The 14,429-nt window shown below is 38.5% G+C and overlaps 1 protein-coding gene across 4 annotated transcripts in view; it reads right to left on the reverse strand.

The window, feature by feature from the left end:
• COL14A1 (collagen type XIV alpha 1 chain) overlaps positions 1–14,429 on the reverse strand; it is a 230,376-nt gene that overhangs the window by 141,766 nt on the left and 74,181 nt on the right. For 3 of the 4 annotated variants that reach the window (XM_089898775.1, XM_089898774.1, XM_022555619.3), the window contains exons 13-18: positions 13,648–13,787; positions 6,458–6,584; positions 4,893–5,032; positions 4,274–4,406; positions 2,873–2,932; positions 1,117–1,268 (exon numbers count right to left, since the gene is read on the reverse strand). In XM_089898775.1, coding sequence (XP_089754901.1) covers positions 1,117–1,268; positions 2,873–2,932; positions 4,274–4,406; positions 4,893–5,032; positions 6,458–6,584; positions 13,648–13,787 — 752 coding nt within the window. The remainder of the gene's footprint in view (positions 1–1,116; positions 1,269–2,872; positions 2,933–4,273; positions 4,407–4,892; positions 5,033–6,457; positions 6,585–13,647; positions 13,788–14,429) is intronic. The other variant, XM_089898773.1, reaches the window with a different exon arrangement.

The raw sequence follows: 14,429 nt of genomic DNA on the forward strand, positions 1-14,429 counted from the left end.
AAGGATATATTATACAAAATGGGGAATATAGCCAATATTTTGTAATAGCTGTAAATGGAAACTAACCTTTAAAAACTGTATAATTTTTTTTTAATTTTAAAAAATAAAAACACTTTATTTCTTAATAAAAAAGAGTCTACCCAGGTTTTCAATAGAGAAAAACAAATATAGATGAAACAACTTAAAGAAAACTCAACACATAAAAATCTAAATCCCACAGGGAGACACTTATGATTAAGAATACATTAGAAATGACTATAAATCTGCTCAAAGAGAGTGAATGTCAGTGAAAAATACAACTATTTGTTAATGGATGGCATTTCATTAGGAACACTTCAACTGCATAAAGAAGACCTTTGAGTTATGCTTCATTTAAAAACTTTTAATCAGATTCCCAAGGGCAAAAAAGTTATATATGTGTATATATATATATAGAATTTTATATATTGGACTTCCCTGGTGCTGCAGTGGTTAAGAATCCGCCTGCCAATGCAGGGGAAACGGGTGCAATCCCTGGTCCGGGAAGACCCCACATGCCACAGAAAAGCTAAGCCCAAGTGCCACAACTACTGAGCCCATATGCCTAGAGCCCATGAGCCACAACAAGAGAAGTCACCGCAATGAGAAGCCCTGTGCACTGCAACAAAGAGTAGCCCCTGCTCACCGCAACTAGAGAAAGCCCGTGTGCAGCAACGAAGATGCAACACAACCAAAATAAATAAATAAATAAAAGAAGTTTATATATTAAAAATTTACATATCAAAAGTATACACACTCACACACACACACACGTATACCCACACACACAGACAAGTGTATAATGGACTATTTATGACCCCATTTTTGTGCTCTAACAAGTTGTCAAGGCAACAGAAGCAAAGCGGTAAAGAAGGTTCAGATGCTTTATCAATTTAAAGCAGGTTGTATGCGGAGCACGTTTCGGAGACAGAAAGTCATCAGGAGACCAGTTGTTAAGTTTGGATCAAGCAAAAACATGAGTTTCCAGAGAAATGAAGAAACGGGCAGTAAAGCTTGCGTTAATCTCAGGAAATAGTCTCGTTAGCCTGGTTAGTCAGGAAACTTGTGGAGTTGCTAGTCAGCTGTATTTATACAGACCGTTCCTACCACTTCTTCGGCAGGGTCCCCTTGAGCAGTCAGGTAGGTCACCCTGAACTGCTGCACACTGCTGTCTGAAATGTCCCATTTTACCCGCAGGCTAGAAGTGGTTTCATCACCTACGACCAGGTTTCTGACTCCTGTGCGGAAAACTGGAACAAACACAACCAAGTATTTAAGGAACTTTTCATCCGTCGTATTTCAAAATGAGCTACAGAGATGATTTGTGGACATGACAACAAGTATCATTTAATGTATCTCTACCATGTAGACCCAGGTGAAGCGAGAACAACTCAGCTTTAGTTAATAGAGAGCCATGATACCTACTGGTAGCAAACAAATATGGGCTTAAGAGATCTCAAGGTGAGATCATGGATCCCTCAAACCACCAGCTCTGTATATACACTAGGAAGGGGAACTGGGGAGCAGCACTTAGACTAGGAAACCAGAAAGGGAGCCCAAAGAGGAGCACGACTGTGAGAACTTCACATTAGGGCTGAGCTGGAGAAGTGGGCGTGAGGGACCAAATGTGGTCAACCTCGGCGTGCAATCTAGCATCCAACACACATCCCATCACCTGCTCCCCCATTTCTGTTTTAACACTTGTCACTCAAAGCACAAATCTCCCACCAGGGCTGCCTCTATCCACTCAGGCCACACGGATTTCATCCTTTCTCTGAGATCTGTCCACACTCCTTCACTCGTTTTCTCTGACACGTTCCTTTTCATCTCCCAAAGTGACTGCTCTCTCATTTGTCCCATTGTTTCTTCTCCCTCTTGTGCCAACTTCCTTTCATTCTGTCCATCTCCATGGACTCTTTCTTCTCTTCATTCATTTATTCATTCATTCAGCAAACATTCATTGAGCTTTTCCTGTATGTCAGACTGGTTAGGCCTTTAAGACATACAATGATCTACAGTCGACAAAGATAGTGAAAGTGTCACAGAGGAGACAGGAGAGTGACATTTATCAGGCAAAGCTTTACCTACTAGGCTGTAGGTACAGAATGCAACATCTCACCTTCAGGGTTAGGAGTTCTAGATGGCAGGAGGATATGGGAAAAGCATGAAACATATGGTTGAGGCCAGGAAGGGAAGCAGAACCCAGTCACGAAGCATCTTGTATGTTATGATTAAGAGATGTGGGGTCATAAAGAAGGGCTCAGTAAAGGTTAACTGAAGAATGAATGAATCAGTGAACGAATGAATAAATGAATGGTATTGGAGATTCACTGAAAGGTTTTAGGTCAAGAAATAAATATCAACAAACTTGTTTAATCTAGTTGACTGTGACAACTAGTTGGGAGGTATATTATAATGGAGGGGAGAGTTAAGCTGAGAGAGAAAATAGCTGATGTAGGAACACCAATACACCAGCCACGGCTCAGTTACCCACAGAAATGCATGGAAACTATGATATGAATAATTCTCAACAGAAAGCAATAGGAGAAGGCACTGAGACCAAGAGTAGGGCAGAGACTCCTGGGGCTGGATACTAACGTCCTCTAAAAGATTAGATGGGAATTCAAAACAAAGATGGGAAAAATAGAGAGTACCACAGTGATATTGATTAGTAGACGAGAAGACCAATTAGCATTTAGGGATAAGAAGAGGTTGAGAGCTCTGAGGGGAGTGAAATTTGAACTGGTATGCCCTGTTCCTAATCAATCATATAAATCAAATAAAACTGGGATAATATAAATTCGGTTTAAATCAAACTTTTCTTATGGGTAAACAGGCTTCTATTTGTCCTTACCTGATGTCACAGGCCTGGTAGGTGCTTCGGTCGTAGGCAGTTCTGTCCAAACACTGTCAACTAAAAAAATATTCCTCACTTTAAAATTCTGTAATGATGATAACTCTATACATTTATGTATATCACTTTATAGTTTTCAAAGAAAAGTTCACCTATGTCACTTGTTTCTCACAACAACCTTGACCACGGTTGCAAGAGAGAAGTGAGTTGTAAGGCAGACATTGTATCTATTCCACAGATAAGGAAACAAACCCAAAGAAGTTAGTTTCTAATCACAGATACCAGCCTTCATATAAACACTTGAATTACATCTATAAAATTGTGAAACCTCCCAGTTACTTTGAAATGGGGCATAACCATGGAGAGGAAAGGAAATTAAACAGTGCTATAGATCAAGTTGTAAAGGGGCTGCCAAATAGGACCAGCAAGGAAGACAATAAGAAGTGCATCTGCTATTTCTTGTATCCACCCTGGGCAACCAGTGGATGGAGCTGCTGTGTGGTGATCCGCCTAGATGCCCTCTTCATCAACATACTCATCCAGCAGCTTCTGGAGTACAGCTGCCAATGGCTCAGAGCTCTGGTAACTGCCTTGCCTGGGGTTGCAGACTCTGTCAGCGGATGGCCTGCCTCCAATCACTGGGGATGCAGGGATAGAAAGGCCCAGCCCCTTTGACTCAACTTGGGACCACTCAGAAGGGTCATACCAGGTCCAGAATTTCTAATAGAATTAGCTGAGGGCTCTGTTTTAGCTTCTCCCTAAGTCCTATTTCCTTACAGATGTATCTCCCAACTACACTCTTCAATAAACCTTCTGGATGCAATTTTCTACTTCAGAATCTGGCTCCAGGGAACCCAATCAAAGACAATTTAATATGTGGTTAATACCTCATACTTAAAAAATGAAGGGACAAATGAATCAGCAAGTGAATTTTGTGGATTCTTGGAACCAAGATCAACTTGGGAAATTCCAGAAACTCTTGGACATTTTTGCCCTAATTTGTTTGCTCATTTATAACTTATTTCATCTATCCATCCATCCATCCATTTATCCATCCATTTATCCATCCATTTATCCACCCATCCATCCATCCATCCATTCCTCCATTCAACAAATATTCATTGCACAGTTAAAATATGCCAAGAACTGTGCTAAGTGTTGGGGACATAATGGTGAACAAGACAGATATGGTCCCTGCCTTTAGGTGATGATAGACTAGGAGTCTAATAAGATGCTCCACATATTGCTTTCATTAAAGGTAAAGATGTATGAAGAGTTCTAGGGACAAAGCCTCTGCAGCCAGGAATGAGGCTGATGTGCAGGGAACCTGGTGGCGTGAAGAGTATGTCAGAATAAATGGTCGGAGCTTGTGAAGTCCATCTTGGCCTGACCAAGACTTACGTGTGGTCCCAACGGCAGTCACCACCTCAGTCTCACTTCCACCATCCAGTACAGCCAACAGGGAAACTTCATATTCAGTGCCAGGTTCCAGGCCTTCAATAACATATGAGTCTTGGTCTTCTTTTAGGACAACCTGAAAAGTATTTGGTGCTTAGTAACTGGGTTTACTTGAATAACATAGGAAAAAGTTAAGAAAAAATAATAAAATGGTAAGATGTTATCCCGAGCATAAGCAATAAGTGACTAAGCATAAACAACTTCAGGGCCACTGAATTCAATTTTAAAGTCAAACCAGAGACTTCTTTCTTTTCAAATCTCTCAGCAAATAAACGATTAATATTGCAAAAGGGGCCTTTTTTGAAGTTTTTAAAAATTTCATTTATGACTATCAAAGAATCTGGAAATCCATAACATATATAACTAAAGCCCTAGCAAAAATGCATTTTAATTTTACAAAAGTCATATGATTTGACATTTGTAAAACTCCAGGTCATGGAAAGTATTAATTACTTTTGGGATTCTCAATCTGTCTTAAAACAAAGACCAACTCAAATGCAGCAGTGGGCATTCACTTCCAGATAAAACGCCCTGGATTAATTTTCAGCCTCAGACAACTCACTTCTTCAGTCTTCCCACCGTAGACTGGAATCCACATCAACTTGTGTTGCCCTTCATCAACTGAGAGGGGATGCCAGGTCACTCTAAAACTCTCTGTTGTCACCTCATCAATTTCCAAGTATTGCTGGGCGGGAACTTCCTCTGTAAGCCAGGGAGGGAGATTTTGTTAGGGAACTGAGAAGGGAAGAAAACCATAACTCAAGCAGCTCCCCAGGGCCACAGGTAGAGAAGACTCTCTGGTGAATCTCTTGTTTTAGGAAAGCACATGGAAGCAGGGAAAGCAGCGCCAATTAGTCCAGTGTGGGCTTATGTTTCTGTTTCCAGCATTTACCCACAGAATAAGTTAGGAAGACCAGGGACACAGCAAATTTTTACAGTTTTCCTGGAATTTCCAGAACTCTTAGATTCTCTATTTGGCCCTTTTCATTAACTATAAAAAAAATAAGACTGCTATATTCATTACTTTACAAAGATACTATTTTCCAAGTATTTTGAAGAAATTAACAAAATGATGCCCTAGAGGCCTGAGAAATGTCACTTTTAGCTTTATTCACGTTGGTGCCTAAATCACCCTCTAGTAACAAGTTAAATCCTAGAGAAGAACGTTCATCCTTTTAATCTTGTATATGTGGCTGCCATCAGAAGTGAAGTATAATTTATCAGACATCCATTATTTCACTGCTTAAACACTTCTGGGATGTACAACAGAGACCATAACATCTAATTACACCGAAAATGAATTGTCAATCATTGATTTTTATTATATGAAATCAGAGATTTTAAAACTCTTTGACAGGATACCATGAGAATTCCAACTACAGTTAGCCCTTGCGAGATTTTGCAAAATTACTGAACTTTTTTCTGTGAAGATTATTTCTCAGTCCAGCTTATTTCTCATCTCTCTCCAAATTACCTTCTCATCTCAATACAGCACTAAATTTGTTTCCAAGTGCAATTCATGATAGGTCCAGAAAGCAAACAATAGAATTTTTCTACCAGGAGGCAAAAAGAAGTTATATTTATTGACTACAAGGTATATATAGAAAAGAAAAATAATGCATTCATGCTTTATTTTTTATTTTAGTATTTAAAATATCCCATATTGTTGTATTAATACTGCAAGCTTCATGAAAATAATTATTGGCTATAGATTGATGTATTAGGTTAAATGGTATGAAACCATCATTTTTTGTAGGTCAAAAACTGTTGGAGAGCTCTAATTTTGGAAGTTCAACTTAATATACACATATATCAGTGGAAGAAATGTGAAAATTTTATGTTGATAGAACAAAAGAAACAGTGTGAGATCAGGAAGAAACAATGCACACTTTTATTTAACTGAGACCTTTGAACTTAAGATGGTCCTGTCCCTCTTTCCCTTCCTTTGAAAGAACATAATTAGCCAGTAGGCATTCTACTCACCTAATTGTTCATTGGGTAATAATACTATGAAGTAAACAAATATTAAAATGCAATCTCTTCAAAATCACAATTGAAGAAGCTGCTCCAGCTTCTGGTTTCCATACAGTTACTCTTGGAAACTTTTCAAACCATAATAAGGCTTACCTGTGGTAAAAATTCCAGTCAGAGGCTCCGACTGTCCTTCATCATAGATGGAGAAAATGGCAACAGTATACTCGGTGACGGGTGTCAAGCCCTTCAGAGGGAACGTAGTAATAGGATCAACTTCAACCTGCAAAAGAAAGAAGTCATAATAGCTATACCATAGGCACAACATTCTATGACATAAATCACAGCAAGATCCTTTTTGACCCACCTCCTAGAGAAATGGAAATAAAAACAAAAATAAACAAATGGGACCTAATGAAACTTAAAAGCTTTTGCACAGCAAAGGAAACCATAAACAAGACCAAAAGACAACCCTCAGAATGGGAGAAAATATTTGCAGATGAAGCAACTGACAAAGGATTAATCTCCAAAATTTACAAGCAGCTCATGCAGCTCAATAACAAAATAACAAAAAACCCAATCCAAAAATGGGCAGAAGACCTAAATAGACATTTCTCCAAAGAAGATATACAGACTGCCAACAAACACATGAAAGAATGCTCAACATCATTAATCATTAGAGAAAGGCAAATCAAAACTACAATGAGATATCATCTCACACCAGTCAGAATGGCCATCATCAAAAAATCTAGAAACAATAAATGCTGGAGAGGGTGTGGAGAAAAGGGAACCCTCTTGCACTGTTGGTGGGAATGTAAATTCATACAGTCACTATGGAGAACAGTATGGAGGTTCCTTAAAAAACTACAAATAGAACTACCATATGACCCAGCAATCCCACTACTGGGCATATACCCTGAGAAAACCATAATTCAAAAAGAGTCATGTACCAAAATGTTCACTGCAGCTCTATTTACAATAGCCTGGAGATGGAAACAACCTAAGTGTCCATCATCGGATGAATGGATAAAGAAGATGTGGCACATATATACAATGGAATATTACTCAGCCATAAAAAGAAACGAAATTGAGCTATTTGTAATGAGGTGGATAGACCTAGAGTTTGTCATACAGAGTGAAGTAAGTCAGAAAGAGAGAGACAAATACCGTATGCTAACACACATATATGGAATTTAAGAAAAAAAAATGTCATGAAGAACCTAGGGGTAAGACAGGAATAAAGACACAGACCTACTAGAGAATGGACTTGAGGATATGGGGAGCGGGAAGGGTAAGCTGTGACAAAGCGCGAGAGAGGCATGGACATATATACACTACCAAACGTAAGGTAGACAGCTAGTGGGAAGCAGCCCCATAGCACAGGGAGATCAGCTCAGTGCTTTGTGGTGACCGCCTGGAGGGGTGGGATAGGGAGGGTGGGAGGGAGGGAGATGCAAGAGGGAAGAGATATGGGAACATATGTATATGTATAGCTGATTCACTTTGTTATAAAGCAGAAACTAACACACCACTGTAAAGCAATTATACTCCAATAAAGATGTTAAAAATATAAATAAATAAATATAGGAAACAGAAGCCATTTTATTGTCTGCAGTTCACTTGGCTGGCAGCAGAGCTGTAAGTACTGCAAAAGAGATACTAAATTATAAAACCATTTAGATACTCACATTTCTAATCTTACAACCTTAAGTTCTAAGAATATCTGTCTTACAACAGGTAAATAGAATACCTGTCAGTTAATTCTCATGACATACTTGCAACCAATATTATTTCCATTCATTAAAGATATAGAAAGTGAAGTACACAAAATTTGCAATGCTAATACAAATAAATGTAATGTTTATAGCCGGATTTGCTAGGAGTAGCCAGACATGCACAATAACTTCTGTAGGAGTTAAATAGATGAGCAACCATGCAGGAGAAGGTGAGCACAGTTGCTGTTTGTTTGGTTCTTCAATGAGTCAACATTTTTTTTTTTTAACATCTTTATTGGAGTATAATTGCTTTACAATGGTGTGTTAGTTTCTGCTTTATAACAAAGTGAATCAGCTATACATATACATATATTCCCGTATCTCCTCCCTCTTGCATCTCCCTCCCAGAGTCAACATTTTTTGATTGGTAAGTTTCACATAAAAAGAGAAATCCCTGGTCAGACACACCAACTTTCTTTCCATGTCTTTCCCACCTCAGGGACTTTGCACATGCAATTCATTCTGTCTGAGACCCTATTTCCTTGGCTCTTTTCAAAATTAGGGCTTCACCGTCTGTCAGGACTGTACTTATATTTCACCTCCTCATGGGGGTGTTCATTTTTCTACGTATCTCAGTAGGGTGATTCTCTAACATTGCCTTTGTTTGTTTTCCCCCAGCACCCATCCCAGCCTGAAATTATTTTATTTCCTAGTAGAAGATGTTTATTACTTCCTGCATAGAGTGTAAGCCCCTTGAGGTCAGGACCTTGTTTAGTTTCTTTGCTACTGTATGTTGAATTATATATATATTTTTGAGTGAATAGAATACATAAATGAAAACTGAGATGGAAACACCAAAGATCCATTTTACAAGAGATTTAAAAAAAAAGGGAGGGGGCTCATCTGAGCAAAGCGTTAATCCAGAAACCATAGACATCTTGAAGGAATTGACCTTAGGTCAAAAAAAAAGACTGCCAGCCCTGGGGGACGGAGTTTCCCTTTTCATGTTTCTGGAACTCTGAGCCACTCTGCTAGAGAGGACCAGCCAACCCCAGCCTTTTCAGCCACCCCAGACATGGATTGAAGTCATCTTGGAAGTTCCAGCCCAGTCAAGTTCCCAGATGAATGTAAGAGTCACCTTAGCTGAAACCGCATAGAGCAGAGACAAGCTGACCCTGCTGAGCCTGCCCAAGTTACATAATCATGGGTGTTATTTAAGCCAGGGTGTTGGTTACATAGCAAGAGTTAATTGAAAATATGTATTATCTTCTTCTGAATCTAGGCCTGATAATATTATGGGTAATTCTTAGCATTTAATGTTTACTCTGGTCTGGGTATTATCTCATGCTTTACATGCATTAGTTGTACTTACATCCTTACCACAACATTGTAAGGTAGCTCGTTATTACCCCTAAGTGGAAGATGGGAAAAATGAGACTCCGAAAAGTTAAGGAACTTGCCCAAGAGAAAGCTAGCTAGTTCCCAAAACTTAAACACAAGTGTTTCACACTCTAAATTCTCTGTTTGTAAATACTGTTGACAGTATGGCTCCATTATTTAAACTCACAGAGAAGACAAATACTTAAAATATTTCAAGATGTTCTTCTAAACTATATTTCCTGTTGCTTTCTGTTGTTTTGAATCATAATGGCTAAGATTTACTGAGCACTTATAATGTGCCAAGGACCTTACATTCATTGTTTTATTTAGCCTCCTTATCCCCCGTCAAACACTAGGTATTTATAATGACTGTTTTACAAATGAGGAACCTGAGGCTCAAAGACCTTAACCAACTTTCCTGGAGACATAAAACTATTAACTGGAATGAACAGTTAGGCCTTGGTATACTTATATATGTGTATATATATATATATACATATATATACACACACACATATAAATATGTGAAAGCATATGCATTTTGAACATTATATATTGAATATATATATTTATATATTTTTTTCAACAGATATATATATCTCTGTTGAAAAGATCTAGTTTATTAAAAACATTTTATTTGATGCTGAACAGACCATATTTTATGCATTAATTATTGATCATTTTATTTCATCAAATGAAAACTTCTAGGTATCATTTATTTTTACTTGTTATCATATTATGTTTTAGATTAAGTTCTGGAACTCATTTTATTGGTAGTACTTTTAAGATGTAAGAGAACAATTTGGGAAAATGGTAACAAATGACTATGATTCATTGTTATGCAACAATTTTTGAGAAAAATTTTTCGGACTATCTAGCAAAAACTTCACTTCAGCCTATTCTAGGATGGATGAAGAGAATCCTTGATGAGGAATGAGGGACTCGGGCTCTGCTCTGGGCTCTGTTGTTGAGTCACTACTGTAGGGGACTGGACTTGTCTCTCAGAGTCTAGAAACTGTGGCCTTTCATTTCTAAAGCTCAAATGGCAGCACTTTAGTTCTCCATCATGTTTGCACATTTCCCCAAATCTTTTCACAGTACATGCTATCTGAGATGACTTCTTTCTGCAGTTTGACAGGTCAGGCTTTGGCAACATTTTTTTCTATAAAATTTGCACAAGGTGCTCTCTGTAAAAACCTCAGAGGCTGTCTCAGGATTAGCACTCAATGTGTGTTAGCTGCCATCATCATCACCATCACCATCGTCATCATCTCATCACCATCACCACCATCAGTAGCAGCAGCATTTGTTTAAGTGCTCTGTTTTATTTTTTTTTTTGGTCTCCAAAAGTTAGGGACAGGGGTCATGCAGAAAAGACACAGAGGAGGAAGAGGAAGTGAAGGAGGGAAGATGGGAGGAAGTGAAGCAGAGAAATAGGAATTGAGTTGAAAACAAGCTTTTACAATCAATTACATGTTATGTAGTAAGTAGATTTTAGTTGGGATATTTTGAAATTCATTCCAGAATATTTTGGGAATTTCCTAAAAATCCAATTGTAGCATTATCTTTAAATAAAAGCTTAAATTAATAGAAGTAAAGCAAAATATGGTAGGAATATTCACCCTTAAAATCATATATTCCAAAACTAGGTAAAGTAATATTTGACATATATAAGACACTTATCCAGCAACCTTTAGTCTCAATTGCATGGTTAAAAATTAAGAATTAAAAACACACACACCAGTCAAAATGGAAATGTTACAAAATCTACACATTGTTTATGCATTTTACTCAAATAAAATGTTCTCAGATTTTTATTCGTGGTCTATTTACTCATATTTTAAATTCAGTTTTTATCAAACATAGCTTTCTAATTTCCCAGCACAATACAAATTAGAAATAGCAAGTGCCAAAGGCACTCCCAAGATTGAAAAACACTGCAAAAAAGCACATGTATTTCTTAACAAATATATTATTAGTCTGGGGTCATTATTTATAAAGGCAAATAACGTAAAATGCCATGAGAGGCCAGAACAGCTATATATTTTTTTAACTGGATGTTAACTAGACCTATTATGATCATTTCACAATGAATACAAATATTAAATCATCATGTTGTATACCTGAAACTAATATTATGTTATATGTCAATTACACCTCAATAAAAATATATAAATATATTTATATAACTCATATTTACATATATATGACAATTTATTTTTGTTTCATGAAAAATTATCACCAACTAAGAATATTTTGCAGTGAAAAAATATGCTAGTGAATACGGTTGTTATGTTTTTTTTGTTTTTGTTTTTGTTTTTTGCGGTACGCAGGCCTCTCACTGCTATGGCCTCTCCCATTGCGGAGCACAGACTCCGGACGCGCAGGCTCAGCGACCATGGCTCATGGGCCCAGCCGCTCCGCTACATGTGGGATCTTCCAGGACCGGGGCACAAACCCGTGTCCCCTGCATCGGCAGGCGGACTCTCAACCACTGCGCCACCAGGGAAGCCCTGTTATTTTAATTGTTCAATGAGTCAACATTTTAAAATTGGCAAGTTTCACATAGAAATAAAAATCCTTGGTCACATAGTCAAGGGGAACAAGACCTGGCAGCTCCTGGCTAGATTTCTGTGCAGCAACCGTCTTCAGGAGCTGACAACGGCTGCTTCTTGGATGAACATGTACAAACTCCCCGGCAGGGTAGTCCCCACCACACCCAGCATCCGTGTCACTGTAACCCATTGTCCGTTGTCATTTATTGTTGTCTTTCAGTAGAGAATTTCTTCTACATGCCCCCAAAATGGAAATATGAAATATAACCTAAGGTAGCTTCATATTTCAAGAAAAACAGGTGAGACTGTATTTCTTTGCAGGTGTGACAATTTCTGCACTCATTTACATTATCTGCATAACCTTCCTACACGGCTGAATTTGCAACCCTTGGGAAAGTAGTTTATTTCTCGGTGATAACAAAGAGACACCGATAGCTCGGTGCTTTAGACTTCCTTCTTTTTCTACTCCAGGATCTCATCTTCAAAAGCAAAGCAGCTAGTCTAAAGATTCCAGCTTTGTCAGAATTATTTGCCCTCAGGATTTTTGAAGATTTAATGAAAGATGTTGAACAGTATTTCTGTGCTGTTAGCAAATGTGCAGTTATGGTCCATTCATTGCCTAGTGTCCCGTATGATGGCACATTCCGCAAAATATTGCTTGGATTTACTTGTAGGAAAAAGTTTGTCTCTGCATATGAAAATATTTGCTTTATTTGGTCAGAAAATAGAAATCATGTAATCCAACCTATTTCCCTTGCTGTCTTAGCTTCTTGGACCAAGATAAGGAAAAAAAAATAAAAATAACTTTGCTATCTAGCCTGCGAAAATATATTTCCAAGGAGAGAATTTCTGAAGAGTACTCGTCACTGAGTGCAAAATACTGTATCTTCATGGGTTTCAATAAGTTCTTATTTGAAAGTATCTTCCTACACAAAACCTGAATGATTCAGTTTTCAATGTAAGCTCATTGAACTAGGGTCTTTCAAATGCCGGTTTACTAAAAAGCAGAGGGATAACCTGAAAAACACTGATATTTCTAGTTTACTACTTGTGTGAAGATATATACTTCCTTATCCCTATTCGCTGGGGCAGACTGTATTTTCCAAAGATGGCTGTGTCAATACCTATCTCCCATCCCACTTGCCTCCCACCATAGGTTGGCACTGTTCTCCCCATCTTGAATCCATGCAGGGACTTGTGGCATCTCCTACCTATGGAGTGTGGTGGAGGTGATATTTCTGACTTTTGATGCTAGGTAACAAAAGGTGATACAGCTTTCACCCAGCACTCTCTCTGTCTCGCTGGATACATGTCTGGGGACTCCTGAGCCAGCAGGTAAAAAGTCCAGCTCCCCTAAAGCTGTCATGCTGAAGGGATCACGTGAAGAATCTACTTAGAGATACAGAGAGCCGCTCCAACTCCCAGCTGGTCCAGTCTTTCCAGATCAGGTGCCAGACATGAACATGGAAGTTGCTGTGATGACATCAGCTCCAGCCACTACCTGGCTACAGTCTCAAGAGTGATTCCCAAGCCAGAACTACACACCCAACTCCAATTCCTGACCCACAGAAACAGCAAGAGAAAATAAATAATTAGTACTGCTTTGAGCCACTGTGTTTTGGGATGATCGGTCACATAGCCATAAAAAACTAAGACCAAACCACTGGAAAAACGCACATCCTGTTCCACAGCTTACCTCATTGATTTCAGTCCCATCGGCGTTGTTATATACAATCCGATAACCACTGATCTTTCTTGAAGTTGGGTCCCAGGCTAACCGAGCACTGTTAGAGCCAACACTGGAGATTCTCAGGTTTCTGGGTGGACTTAAGGGCACTTTGCAGTAAACGAAAAATAAAATTTTTCTGGAGTTCAGTGCAGTAAAGGGCACTTTGCAGTAAACGCAATTTTAAATAACATACATGTAAAAAAGACTCCCAAAACACAGCACCTCTGACTTCTGAACTACTTACATATGAAAAATTTCACCCAGATAATAACTGATAACAAAAAACATTAACACATCAACAAAGAAAAAAAGTTTTCCTTGTAGAGCATGAATAGCAGCAAACAATTACACATTCTTAGAAATACATGAGGTTTAGGTAAATCCTCTGTGCCTTTCTTTTCTAGTCAAAGCTATTATTATAGGCTGATACAAATTAAAAAAACGAATGGATCAAAAACCAGGACACCTGAAATTAGATCTTAGCTGTTGCATTCAACTGTCATCGGATCCTGGCAAAGTCAGTCTACTCCGATCCACAGTTTCCCAACGTGAAATCGTTTCCCCTCTGCCATCTCCACATGAGTATCTATTAGGCATTTCCACCTTAACATGTCCAAACCCGGACCACTGACTCCTGCCACCTCTCCCAGTCTTCTCTCTCAGTCTCTTTCTCTGAACAAATGAAAACTCCATGCCTCCCATTGCTCAGGCCAAAAACCTTGGAGTCATCCAAGATTCAGGTTTCTGAA

This window comes from Delphinapterus leucas, chromosome 17 (genome assembly GCF_059928025.1).
Source record: "Delphinapterus leucas isolate spDelLeu-1000000601 "Yukka" chromosome 17, BTC_Dleu_Yukka2, whole genome shotgun sequence".
NCBI lineage: Eukaryota > Metazoa > Chordata > Mammalia > Artiodactyla > Monodontidae > Delphinapterus > Delphinapterus leucas.